General features: G+C 38.3%; 1 protein-coding gene across 1 annotated transcript; it reads right to left on the bottom strand.

Annotated features, from left to right (window-relative positions):
• Nucleotides 1–6,273: 6,273 nt before the first annotated feature.
• Nucleotides 6,274–11,933, bottom strand: CISH (cytokine inducible SH2 containing protein). Its single transcript, XM_053689020.1, has 3 exons — nt 11,583–11,933; nt 9,874–10,127; nt 6,274–7,282 (listed from the first exon to the last, which is right to left on the bottom strand). Exons 1-3 carry the CDS (start codon nt 11,627–11,629, stop codon nt 6,780–6,782), a joined length of 804 nt encoding a protein of 267 aa, XP_053544995.1. The 5' UTR covers nt 11,630–11,933; the 3' UTR covers nt 6,274–6,779.
• Between the last annotated feature and the right edge of the window lie 2,470 nt (nt 11,934–14,403).

The raw sequence follows: 14,403 nt of genomic DNA, 5'->3' as shown, positions 1-14,403 counted from the left end.
AGGCCTCTCTATAAGATATGAGTATGTACCCAAATAATAACTGAACCCCAGACGCTGCCAATCCCTCTATAAGTGGTGATACCCGCAAATAACAAAACCTAGCCTTGCAGTCCCTCTATATTCTGTGTACCCACATATAAACAGCCCCTCTGTAAGATGTATATCCAAATAATAGCAGCACCCTAGCTCCTGCAGCACCTCTATAAACTGCTACTCACATAATGTTACGAACTCTAGCCTGCAGCCCCCTCTATAAGATGATTTACCCACATAACAGAACCCTAGCCCATGCAGTACCTCTATACAGCTGTGTACCCACATCGATAGCAGAACCCTTGCCCCGCAGCTCCCTCTTTAAGCTGTGTATCCACTTAATAACAGAACTATATCCCTGCAGTTGCTCTATAAGCTGCACACCTACATAATACAGATCAGCCCCTCTATAAGTTGAGTACCCTCATAATAACAGAACCCTAGCCCTGCAATACCTCTATAAGATGTGTACGCCGCAAAATAACAAACCCTAGCCATGCAGTCCCTTTGTAAACTGACATCTTCCTAACAGCAGAACCCTAACCCTGCAGTTCCTCTATAATACTGTGTACCCACAAAATAATAGAGGTCTAGTCTTGCAGTCCCTCTATAAGCTGCATAACCATATAATATCCAGAACCCTACCCTTGCAAGAGAGTGCCAGACTTTAGTGACAAAGGACATGTGTTGTGGGGTTGTAGTGACAAAGGACACTTGTTGTGGGGTTGTAGTGACAGAGGACACTTGTTGTGGGGTTGTAGTGACAAAGGATACGTGTTGTGGGATTGTAGAGACAAAAGATATGTGTTGTGGGGTTGTAGTGACAAAGGACATGTGCTGTGGGGTTGTAGTGACAAAGGACACTTGTTGTGGGGTTGAAGTGACAGAGGACACTTGTTGTGGGGTTGTAGTGACAAAGTGACACATGTTGTGGGGTTGTAGTGACAAAAGATATGTGTTGTGGGTTTGTAGAGACATAAGATATGTGTTGTGGGGTTGTAGTGACAAAGGACAGTGTTGTGGTGGGGTTTGTAGTGACAAAGGACACTTGTTGTGGGTTTGTAGTGACAAAACGGTGTTTTGGGGGTTGTAGTAACAAAGGATACGTGTTGTGGGGGTTGTGGAGACAAAAGAATATGTGTTGTGGGGTTGTAGTGACAAAGGACAAGTGGTTGTGGGGTGAGTAGTGACAAAGTGACACATGTTGTGGGGTTGTAGTGACAAAAGATACGTGTTGTGGGGTTGTAGAGACATAAGATATGTGTTGTGGGTTCTGTAGTGGACAAAGGACATGTGTTGTGGGGTTGTTGTGACAAAGGACACTTGTTGTGGGTTTGTAGTGACAAAAGACCTGTTTGTGTGGTGTTGTAGTGACAAAGGGACCCATGTTGTTGGGGTTGTAGTGACAAAAGATACGTGTTGTGGGGTGTGTAGAGACAAAAGATACGTGTTGGGGGTTGTAGTGACAAAGGATACGTGTTGTGGGGTTGTAGAGACATAAGATATGTGTTGTGGGGTTGTAGTGACAAAGGACATGTGTTGTGGGGTTGTAGTGACAAAGGACATTTGTTGTGGGGTTGTAGTGACAGAGGACACTTGTTGTGGGGTTGTAGTGACAAAGGATAATTGTTGTGGGGTTGTAGAGACAAAAGATATGTGTTGTGGGGTTGTAGTGACAAAGGACAAGTGTTGTGGGGTGGTAAGTACAAAGTGACACGGTTGTGGGGTTGTAGTGACAAAAGATACATGGTGTGGGGTTGTAGTGACAAAAGACATGTGTTGTGGGGGTTGTAGTGACAAATAATTACGTGTTGTGGGATTGTAGTGACAAAGGACACTTGTTGTGGGGTTGTAGTGACAAAGGACACTTGTTGTGGGGTTGTAGTGACAAAGGACACTTGTGGGGTTGTAGTGACAGAGGACACTTGTTGTGGGGTTGTAGTGACAAAGGATACGTGTTGGGGGGTTGTAGAGACAAAATATATGTGTTGTGGCGTTGTAGTGACAAAGGACACTTGTGGGGTTGTAGTGACAGAGGACACTTGTTGTGGGGTTGTAGAGCCTCAAAATATATGTGTTGTGGGGTTGTAGTGACAAAAGACACTTGTTGTGGGGTTTGTAGTGACAAAGGATTACGTGTTGTGGGGTTGTTAGTGACCAAAGGACATTTGTGTGTGGGGTTGTAGTGACAAAGGATAGTGTTGTGGGGTTGTAGAGACAAAAGATAGGTGTTGGGTTGTAGTTACAAAGGACAAGTGTTGTGGGGTTGTAGTGACCAAGGATATGTGTTGTAGAGTTGTAGTGACAAAGGACACTTGTTGTGGGGTTGTAGTGACAAAGGATATGTGTTGTGGGGTTGTAGTGAAAGAGGACATGTGTTGTGGGGTTGTAGTGACAAATGATATGTGCTGTGGGGTTGTAGTGACAAAGGACACTTGTGGGGTTGTAGTGACAAAGGATACGTGCTGTGGGGTTGTAGTGACAGAGGACGCTTGTTGTGGGGTTGTAGTGACAAAGGACATGTGTTGTGGGGTTGTAGTGACAGAGGACACGTGTTGTAGGGTTGCAGTGACAAAGGACATGTGTTGTGGGTTTGTAGTGACAAAGGATACGTGTTGTATGGTTGTAGTGACAATGGATAAGTGTTGTGGCGTTGTAGTGACAGAGAACACGTGTTGTGGGGTTGTAGAGACAAAAGATATGTGTTGTGGGGTTGTAGTGACAGAGGACACTTGTTGTGGGGTTGTAGTGACAAAGGACATGTGTTGTGGGGTTGTAGTGACAGAGGACACGTGTTGTGGGGTTGTAGTGACAGAGGACACTTGTGGGGTTGTAGCGACAGAGGACACGTGTTGTGGGATTGTAGAGACAAAAGATATGTGTTGTGGGGTTGTAGTGACAGAGGACACTTGTTGTGGGGTTGTAGTGGCAGAAGACACCTGTTGTGGGGTTGTAGTGACAGAGGACATGTGTTGTGGGGTTGTAGTGACAGAGGACACATGTTGTGGGGTTGTAGTGACAAAGGATACGTGTTGTGGGGTTGTAGTGACAGAGGACACATGTTGTGGGGTTGTAGTGACAAAGGGACACGTGTTGTGGGGTTGTAGTGACAGGAGGACACGTGTTGTGGGGTTGTAGTGACAAAGATACGTGTTGTGGTGTTGTAGTGACAGAGGGACACGTGTTGTGGGGTTGTAGTGACAGAGGACACGTGTTGTGGGGTTGCAGTGACGAAGGACATTGTGTTGTGGGGTTGTAGTGACAGAGGACACATGTTGTGGGGTTGTAGAGACAAAAGATATGTGTTGTGGGGTTTTATGACAAAGGACACTTGTGGGGTTGGTAGTGACAAAGGACATGTGATGTGGGGTTGGAAGGTGGACAGGGGGGGGGGACACTTGTGGGGTGTGTAGTGACAGAGGACATTTGTTGTGGGGTTGTAGTGACAGAGGACATTGTTGTGGGGTTGTAGAGACAAAAGATATGTGTTGTGGGGTTGTAGTGACAAAGGACAAGTGTTGTGGGGTGGTAGCTGGACAAAGTGACACATGTGTGGGTTGTAGTGACAAAAGATACATTGGGTGGGTTTGTAGTGACAAAAAGACATGTGTTGTGGGGTTGTAGTGACGAATAATACGTGTTGTGGGATTGTAGTGACAAAGGACACTTGTTGTGGGGTTGTAGTGACAAAGGACACTTGTGGGGTTGTAGTGACAAAGGACACTTGTGGGGTTGTAGTGACAGAGGACACTTGTTGTGGGGTTGTAGTGACAAAGGATACGTGTTGGGGGGTTGTAGAGACAAAATATATGTGTTGTGGCGTTGTAGTGACAAAGGACACTTGTGGGGTTGTAGTGACAGAGGACACTTGTTGTGGGGTTGTAGAGCCAAAATATATGTGTTGTGGGGTTGTAGTGACAAAAGACACTTGTTGTGGGGTTGTAGTGACAAAGGATACGTGTTGTGGGGTTGTAGTGACAAAGGACATTTGTTGTGGGGTTGTAGTGACAAAGGATACGTGTTGTGGGGTTGTAGAGACAAAAGATAGGTGTTGGGTTGTAGTTACAAAGGACATGTGTTGTGGGGTTGTAGTGACCAAGGATATGTGTTGTAGAGTTGTAGTGACAAAGGACACTTGTTGTGGGGTTGTAGTGACAAAGGATATGTGTTGTGGGGTTGTAGTGAAAGAGGACATGTGTTGTGGGGTTGTAGTGACAAATGATATGTGCTGTGGGGTTGTAGTGACAGAGGACACGTGTTGTAGGGTTGCAGTGACAAAGGACATGTGTTGTGGGTTTGTAGTGACAAAGGATACGTGTTGTATGGTTGTAGTGACAATGGATAAGTGTTGTGGCGTTGTAGTGACAGAGAACACGTGTTGTGGGGTTGTAGAGACAAAAGATATGTGTTGTGGGGTTGTAGTGACAGAGGACACGTGTTGTGGGGTTGTAGTGACAAAGGACATGTGTTGTGGGGTTGTAGTGACAGAGGACACGTGTTGTGGGGTTGTAGTGACAGAGGACACTTGTGGGGTTGTAGCGACAGAGGACACGTGTTGTGGGATTGTAGAGACAAAAGATATGTGTTGTGGGGTTGTAGTGACAGAGGACACTTGTTGTGGGGGTTGTAGTGGCAGAAAACACCTGTTGTGGGGTTGTAGTGACAGAGGACATGTGTTGTGGGGTTGTAGTGACAGAGGGACACATGTTTGTGGGGTTGTAGTGACAAAGGATACGTGTTGTGGGGTTGTAGTGACAGAGGACACATGTTGTGGGGTTGTAGTGACAAAGGACACGTGTTGTGGGGTTGTAGTGACAGAGGACACGTGTTGTGGGGTTGTAGTGACAAAGGATACGTGTTGTGGTGTTGTAGTGACAGAGGACACGTGTTGTGGGGTTTGTAGTGACAGAGGACACATGTTGTGGGGTTGTAGTACAAAGAACACGTGTGTTGTGGGGTTGTAGTGACAGAGGACACGTGTTGTGGGGTTGCAGTGACGAAGGACATGTGTTGTGGGGTTGTAGTGACAGAGGACACATGTTGTGGGGTTGTAGAGACAAAAGATATGTGTTGTGGGGTTGTAGTGACAGAGGACACTTGTGGGGTTGTAGTGACAAAGGACATGTGATGTGGGGTTGAAGTGACAGAGGACACTTGTGGGGTTGTAGTGACAGAGGACATTTGTTGTGGGGTTGTAGTGACAGAGGACATTTGTTGTGGGGTTGTAGTGACAGAGGAAATGTGTTGTGGGGTTGTAGTGACAGAGGACATGTGTTGTGGGGTTGTAGTGACAGAGGACACTTGTTGTGGGGTTGTAGTGACAAAGGACATGTGTTGCGGGGTTGTAGTGACAGAGGACACATGTTGTGGGGTTGCAGTGACAAAGGACACGTGTTGTAGGATTGTAGTGACAGAGGACACGTGTTGTGGGGTTGTAGTGACAAAGGACACGTGTTGTAGGATTGTAGTGACAGAGGACACGTGTTGTAGGATTGTAGTGACAGAGGACACGTGTTTGTGGGGGTTGTAGTGACAAAGGACACTTATTGTAGGGTTGCAGTGAGTTAGGATGAATATCTAGGGGTACCAAGGAAGGATAGATGAGTTGATGGTAGGATGAGTTAAAATGAGGAGTTTTGTATGGTGTAATTGGGTTGAGGCTGGGCCATGGAAGTTAGAATATGAGTTGAGGAAAATATAACAGAATGCAGCTTGGAATCGCAGTATAGGTAATAAAAACAAAATCTTCAAAACTGTCAATAGTGTATGATATTGTTAATTGTTTACTTTAACACAATTAATGATAATAATAATAGACTATAGTTAGGAACATAAATGTTCCATGAATTTATGTTAATTTTGTGTAGTAAAGATATATATATTTTTTTGCTGTCATATTACATTAATAGAATACATTTATTCTTGTTATTCTTGTTATAAAACTAAAAGTAATTTGTACAGACAGACTTTTATTATTTATTTTTTGTTAATTTATAGTCAGCCGCACATTTTTACTTAAATTAAGTCCTGGAAATTTCTATTTGTCCAGTAGTCCCAGACTAGTAAAAAAATATTAGTGGACAAATAAGAAATTAGGATTTTCTATCATTCTCCCCCCCCCCCCACCCCCAACTTTTAAAAGTGGTTTCCAGACTTGTTCAGTTTCACTAATTAAATATTAAGGAAATTGTTAAACAGAAAAAGAAAACATTCTGGTAAATAAAACACGTAACAACAATGTAATATCAAATGTCCTATTTATTTCACATGGAGCGACTCATGAGTCTGATTCTCTGTATAACAGTTACTAGAATTGCTGCAGGCTGACGAGCAGACTCATCACATAGAAATGTAACCTATCTGCAACTATAATCTGCTCTTTGCAAATACAGGTAATTGTGTTGTGTAATTAGCAGCACCGATCTCCTTTCTGGCTTCCTGGTGTCTATTAAAAAACTTATATAATATACTATTAATTGTCTCTAAATTCCTTTAGATGTTTACACAGTAACAATAAGAACTAGCGGTACATTATGTGATATGTAATACGTTGAATAATTCCTCTTCATAGAATCTGGAGATCACAGCTGGTGAAACCTCTCAAGAAATCTGGATATAAAAATAATTAAATAAATATTGTAGATACAAAGTCTTGGGGATCACAAGTGCCACCCTGGTATGGTGACTAAGTTAGTACATCTGCATGGCAGACACAGTCAAGATGGAAATATCCTGCCAAGGGACACTCAGAGCGTGAATGGGTACCTCTGCAAAAATTCTATCATTCTGTTGGGGAGTGGGAGGTCTGCCACATCTTTGCCAGGTGTTAAGTTCTTATTTATTTCTAGTCGGCATAGGTGCTGTAAGCTGGAGGTCCTTCCTGCTTTGGGAAGGGGTTTCAGTAGTTTTAAGTGCACGGCGGCAGGCTCTTTCGGTGAAGGTGGCCCAATGGGATCTTGGCAGGTTGACTCCTCACCACCCTCGGAGTTACAAGTAGACACATAATATTGCACCAAGCTGACCACATCTGGGAAGGATAAGATAAGAGGCTTGGAAAGGCTGTTGGTGTCCAATTGGAACTGACTGTTAGAATACTCAATGCGAATGTTTGTGGGACCTCTATTAGTGCGAACTGATAAGGTGAAGAGGTAGCTTGGATGTGTGCTGTCCCTCACCAGGAAGACACCTTCTGGTCTCTTCTGTAATTGCTGCTTTGCCTCTGTGGCTGTAATGGAACCCCAGTACCATCCTGTAGAGAGAAATATATTTAGTAAGAAGGCAAACCTAGACTGTCATTGTGTCTCTTACTGTATCTATTCCCTTCTGCTTCATTGTTTTTATAACCGTTCCCTATAATGCCTCCTGTTACATCATATAACATCTAGAGGTTGCTTTTACAGTCTCTCTTTTATCTCATATACAAATAACCTCTCCTTATAACATTTCCTCAAACATATTAATCATGTAGTTATGTCAAATCGGCAATCCACCAATGATACTGAGCTGAATGCTGCTGTTGACTGGCAGATATGCACATATGCCTCACTTTAACTTTGTGTTTAAAGCCTTAGCGGGAGCTAAGCACATAGTTATAGTAAGGAATAGTGTTCAGTTAGAAGCTGCTTCAACCAATAAGAGCATTGCAGCTTTACTGCCCTTTAACTAATGTTGGAGAATTCACGTGACGTGAATATATGGAACTATACAAAGATTTATATGAAAAATGTTATAGGATTATATTTATATATAACCACCAATAACTGACCCTGAAATATATCCATACATAACAGGTTCTTTCAACACTAAGGGTTCTATTTACAAAATGATGAATTACAGGTGATTTTAATCTTTTATTTACTACACATTATGAAGGGCCAAACCCAGTGAGTATCTACAGCTAGAAGAACTTAGCCCTGCACAATGCATAGATAATGCTACAATTTACCTGCAGACAGCATTAACTATGCACGGTGCAGGGCTAATTAAGCTCTTCCTGCAGGAGATAGAAAGTTGAGTTTGGCCCTTCATAATGCATAGTTAATACCAGAAATTGAAATGTTTCAATTCACCTCTTAATGAATAGACCCCTAACAAGTCCTCTATATAACTGAATATATTACACTAGTTATTGAAAAAAAGGTGCAAGATCATATTTTTCAAAAGCTTACAGTATGTCTCCAGGTTGCATTGACAAATTTGGAATTTAAAGGGACAGTCTAGTCAAAATTAAACTTTCATGATTCAGATAGGGCATGCAATTTTAAACAACTTTCAAATTTACTTCTATTATCTAATTTTCTCAATTCTTTAGATATCCTTTGTTGAAGAAATAGCAATGCACATGTGTGAGCCAATCACACAAGGCCTTTATGTGCAGCAACCAATCAGCAGCTACTGAGCATATCTAGATATGCTTTTCAGCAAGTGATATCAAGAGAATGAAGCAAATTAGATAATAGAAGTACATTAGAAAGTTGTTTAAAATGACATGCTCTTTCTAAATCACAAAAGAAAAAAAATGGGTTTCATGTCCCTTTAAGCAGACTGTGGATCTCTTGAAAAACTATGAAAATCTGATGTTAGTCTGTTCAGTAGTTTGTATGATATTTTCAGATGAAAACGCATGCTGTTATTTCAAGCTTGTTCAATGTGACTGCAAAAGACAATTCAAGTGCAGACAATAAAATTTTAAAATGGCTGGGTGCAACCTGTTGAACACAATTAATATGGTGTTGTCTTTTTCAGATATATAGCTTAAAACCAGCAAAATAAAAATTCTAATGGGTATATGACCAATTGTAATGACTTAGATACAAATGCTTCACATTTATTTCTGTATGAATATAGCTAGATGTTACTAAATTTAGCCATGTTATCCTATGTGCAGAATGTTTTTTTTAATTATTTTAGTTTTTGTGTTCTCAGTGTGAACTATATCATTTATAATACATTTATAAGTAAAATGAAATGCAGAACCCACATCCAAAAATTCTATAAATACATATTTTGAACTATCTCTTTCTAAATGAATGTCTAGAATATAGAAATACAATCATTTTGAGTGCATGTCGTGGTTCACCCTATCTTTATGTGTGGGATAAAAAATAGCCTCTGAATGTATATTTGTATTTACAAACAACTTGATACTTTGAAAGCACCCGACTAAAAATGAAGAGACAAGATGAGACTCGAAAATCATGTGTTAGCATCTAGCCAGCTATAGGCAGTGTTAAGAGCTGTTTGCTTATTGGTGGAACCTAAAACTATATGACACCGTATGGAATGAGGGAATGTCCCAACTGCATAATCATTTGGCAGAAGCAAGATGTTGACTTGAAATCTTTCCAACACTAAAATAAAATTGTTTGCAAAGCTATTAGCAATATGCCCCATTACTGTCTCTTCTTTAAATGGGTAAATGAATTAATTGTGGGACCTGGTTTACACAGTGAAATCTTGAAAGCCCTGTAATATGTATCTTCTTTTTGTAGGAGGATTATGGTCAACCTAACCTACTTATTTATTTTTTAGTAGCAAATGAAAAGGCCTACATGTAAGCACAGGTAAGATAATGGATTATTTGCTTGCCTCTTGATCTTTTCTAGTGTTTGCCATACTCTTAAACCTCCTACATTTTTGGCCAATGTTTCTACCTTAGTTTACATTTTCAAAGTACTTAACAATGGGCTCAGTCTAAACCATTCATTACAAGTGGATAAACCTGTTCCTAAAATTAAACAAATTTTCTGCTATTGTGATTTGGCAAAGGTTGGTATTATAAATGGCCCTCCAATGTATCTATCCTCCATCCTATCTAGAGACTACATGTGAGGTTCTCACCAGATTCCTGCAGGTAGCAGAAGGTCTTAGCAATACATAGCAGGTCTTCTTCAGGGTCACGATTCATAGCTTGTGGCGTTGGAAGGGATAAGGGATTGTCTGCTATCCTTAAGGTGTCCTGGTTGTTGGAAGAAGTCTGTCTCAAACAGACTGGGGGGTTTAGAGGATGCATCACTTGGTCAGATGAAAATCCAGGGACACCCACACAAGAGGAACGTCTTCGGGACCTCTGATCTGCCAGTAGGCTTTGTGGACTGTAAAGAAAAACACAAAAATCCATAAATGTCATCCTATTTACATATCCTCTCCTTATACTGATCCATTAAAGTTCCAAATGTCCTTCATAATTAAACATGCAATAATGTGATCTCTCATAAAGACAAATAAATTCCAGATTTTAATACAAGTGCTACCATCTATGCTAGTTTTCCATAACTATGGACCATACTTTTAGCAATCTCTGCAAAATCACACCACACTTATGCATATGCTTAATTAGATCATATGCGTGCACGTACACACAGTCAGATTATATATATATATATATATATATATATATATATTTTGATAGAAGACAGCACTCACTGGTCTTAAAGTATAGCAACAATAGCTTTTGTTTAAATAAAAGCTATTGTTGCTATACTTTAAGACCAGTGAGTGCTGTCTTCTATCACCTATACCTTAACCTGCATTCAGCACCCTGGCACACCAGGATACCTGTTAGTGAGAGTGCACCAGTCTCTTTGAATATATATATATATATATATATATATATATATATATATATATATATATATATATATATATATATATATATATATAGATAGATAGATAGATAGATAGATAGATAGATAGATAGATAGATAGATAGAGAGAGAAATAGAGAAATAGATAGATAGATGATAGATAGAATTAGTCAAACCACACTTATATGGTGAACAAAATATCACTATAATTTAACAGTCAGCTCAGTACTAAAAAGTTACGAATTTGAAAGAGAAAAAGTTACTAGTGCACTCTATAGATAGGAAAAAGCATTGTTCCTTGTCCCCAAAAATGTCTTACTAGGCTGAGAACAGTGGAGTGGTGGAAATGTATATATATTATTATATATACTAGCTAAGAAAGAAAAGAACTGTTCTGGAAAAACAGCCTAATTTCTACAAAGCCTCTAGCTATTTTATACTTATTATGTGTGTAATATAAATACATAAACACGCATACACTTTTAACATATACCATAGGGCTATGACAAGACAAGCATATGTTATGCCATGTGTAGCCGGACAATAATAATCCAATGAGATCTACAGCAGACGGTCTCATCAGCTATACTGGTGTACTGGTGAATGCATAATGAGTAAGATTTTGACAAAACCACTTTGAGGAATGACAATGTCCAGTAACTTAAATTACAGATCTCAACCTATATTATCTATTATTTTTGTGTACATTTCAGTCTTACAGACACAATATATCACATGAGTAAAAGGTATACACATATAATCAGTTTAGAACATATGCACTTCAGTAGACCATATTACATGTCTTTTAATACACAAATATGGCGCGCATATATATATATATATATATATATACAATCATATTATACATATAGAGAGAGAGACAGACAGAGAGAGATTACTCGTATATATATATATATATATAACACATACAGGAAAACTACACATCTCACAAGTCTCACTTACCCTCGCACACAAAGTATCATATCTGTCCAAGAAGAACGAAAAGGCATCAGTCTCTTCTAAATTATTCCTTCAGGGACGTTTTTTTCCCCCAATATCCAAATAATTATTATATTTTCCAACCAGGAATTGTAAACAGGTTTTCCAGCTGTCTTACTTTGACTCTATAGGTCTGTGACACTCGTTAAGTTGGTAAAGTCTATTAAGTGACAGGTTAGAAAGTAGATCTTGGGTGTCTCTGTCTAACTCTTAAGGAGTCTGGAAGTGTATATCCTCGGTGTATCCCCTGCTCTGTTCAGCTGAGCTGTGTCTATGTATAGCTGTTCTGGGTGTGTGTGTGTCTGTGTAAAAGAGAAATGCAGCTGATACATTTCCAAGAACTTTCCAGGAAACATGGGCTGGACTTCCTAAATGAACCAATAAGGTGCATAAGGGAGGGGAAGACAAGGGGCAAGGAGGAGACTCAGTTCTCATTAAATTCTGGAAGTTACAATGGAACAGGAATGTACTGTTCTATGGAAAAGCACAGCTCAATTGTATAAATAGTGCATGGAATGTTTAACAAGATTAATACAGCATTCTGTTTACTTTATATATATATATATATATATATATATATATATATATATATATATATATATATATATATATATATATATATATATATATATAGATAGATAGATAGATAGATAGATAGATAGATAGATAGATAGATAGATAGATAGATAGACAGATAGATGATAGATAGATATCTAATATAAATATGTTAAAGGAATAAACTAAATTTAAAAATGTCCCTATGTTTATCGGAAAAACAAGATATTTATTGCAATATAGAAAAAAGCAAACATATTTAATGTTAATATATTACAACAAAGATGTTAACAAATAAATTAAAAAGTTACTTATGTTTTATAGCAATATATAAAAATATATATATTTAAAATAAATATATTAGAGAAAAGACATTTATTAACGATTAATTGACAAATTCACCAATGTTTCTCTTAAAAACACAATCAGATTTTGTTTTATATCTAAATATATATGTATGATATGTATGTATATATATACATATGTTATATATATATACGTATATACATATATATATATATATATATATATATATATATATACACACACACACATATATATATATATATACACACACACACACAAATAATGGACAACATTCTCAATATTTCTCTGAAAACTGTTTAGTATATAAACATATTTGTATAATAAATATTTAGAAGGGATATTAACAAATACTTACAGTTTTTATTTTTTATTCTGAATTGCTATTAGAGTACAACACTGGCTAATGAGTTTCTATATTAGGTTATACTATATTATATTAAATAATTGTTTTTAAAGATATATGAGGATGCAGAGTGCAGAATTAAAATCAACCAGATATACTTTTTGTCTGTTTCCAGAAATGTATTTTGAAAGTAGGTGCAGCAAATCTTCGGTAATAAATATTAGAACAAAGAACTATGAAAGTAACAAATGGAGAATAAAATGGCAAACATACATAGTGCTATAATATTGTGCCCCTTACAAATACAGGCATAAATAGGCAAATAAAAATAAATGAAGAAAAGAAAATCTTACATTTCAGCATATGGTAATGGAAGTAATATTCATGGTACCATATTTATGCATATAACTTCTTTCGATACAGTTTTTTTTCTGGCTGGCACATTTCAGCCTGGTGTGATATACCATTGTGACCCTTTATTATGCTGCTGGCTCTGTAGGGATACACTTTACATAGCACATTCATTATGACACAATTTATATCAGATTCAGTCTCTCATGAATTGCCTCCAACAATACACATTCTTAGTGCTGGAAGCACGTTCTCGATGCGTGCTTGTTAGTAGATTAAAGGAAGAAAAACATCACAATTAAAGGGACAGTCTATACCAAAAATGTATTGTTTAGAAAGATAGACAATCCCTTTATTACTTATTCCCTAGTTTTGCATAATTAACACAGTTATTTTAATATACGTTTTACCTCTGTGATTACCTTGTATCTAAGCCTCTGCAGACTGCCCTCTTATCTCAGTGCTTTTGACAGACATGCATTGTAACCAATCAGTGCTGACTCCTAAATAACTCCACGGGGGTAAGCACAATGTTATCTATATGGTACACATAAACTAGCGCTGTCTAACAGCATATAAACCTACCTAGTTAAGCTTTCACCGAAGAATACCAAGAGAACAAAGCAAATTTAATGATAAAAGTAAATTGGAATGTTTTTTTTTTAAATCGCATGCCCTATCTGAATCATGAATGTTTCATTTTGACTAGTTGATGGTATAGATAGAGCATACATTTGAAAAAAACAAAACATTCCAATTTACTTCTATTATCAAATTTGCTTTGTTCAAAGGAGTGTGTATGTCTTTTTTTATATATATTTATTGTGAGAAAACAGTCATTTACAATTGTCAAAGGTATACAACAGTAAACATACAATATGCATTGCCTTGTTTCAGGTTTAGTCCTATATAGGGGAAGGGGCACAGTCCAGAATCCTCTTGTAAGAATATTTAAAGGGACACTGAACCCAATTTTTTTCTTTTGTGATTCAGATAGAGCATGCAATTTTAAGCAACTTTCTAATTTACTCCTATTATCAATTTTTCTTCGTTCTCTTGCTATGTTTATTTGAAATAAAAGCCATCTAAGCTTTTTTGGGTTAAGAACTCTGGACAGCACTTTTTGATTGGTGGATGGATTTTTCCACCAATCAGCAAGGACAACCCAGGTTGTTCACCAAAAATGGGCCGGCATCTAAACTTAGATTC

The sequence above is a fragment of the Bombina bombina genome, chromosome 7 (assembly GCF_027579735.1).
Source record: "Bombina bombina isolate aBomBom1 chromosome 7, aBomBom1.pri, whole genome shotgun sequence".
NCBI classification, from domain to species: domain Eukaryota; kingdom Metazoa; phylum Chordata; class Amphibia; order Anura; family Bombinatoridae; genus Bombina; species Bombina bombina.
This window is presented reverse-complemented; position numbering and strand designations above follow the sequence as displayed.

Excerpts from the sequence above, each read along its gene's own strand:
- CISH (XM_053689020.1), bottom strand. The coding sequence starts at position 11,629 with ATGCCTTTTCGTTCTTCTTGGACAGATATGATACTTTGTGTGCGAGG. Across the intron at positions 10,128-11,582 it reads ATGATACTTTGTGTGCGAGG|TCCACAAAGCCTACTGGCAG; the intron begins GTAAGTGAGACT and ends TTTTCTTTACAG. Across the intron at positions 7,283-9,873 it reads CTGCTACCTGCAGGAATCTG|GATGGTACTGGGGTTCCATT; the intron begins GTGAGAACCTCA and ends TTCTCTCTACAG.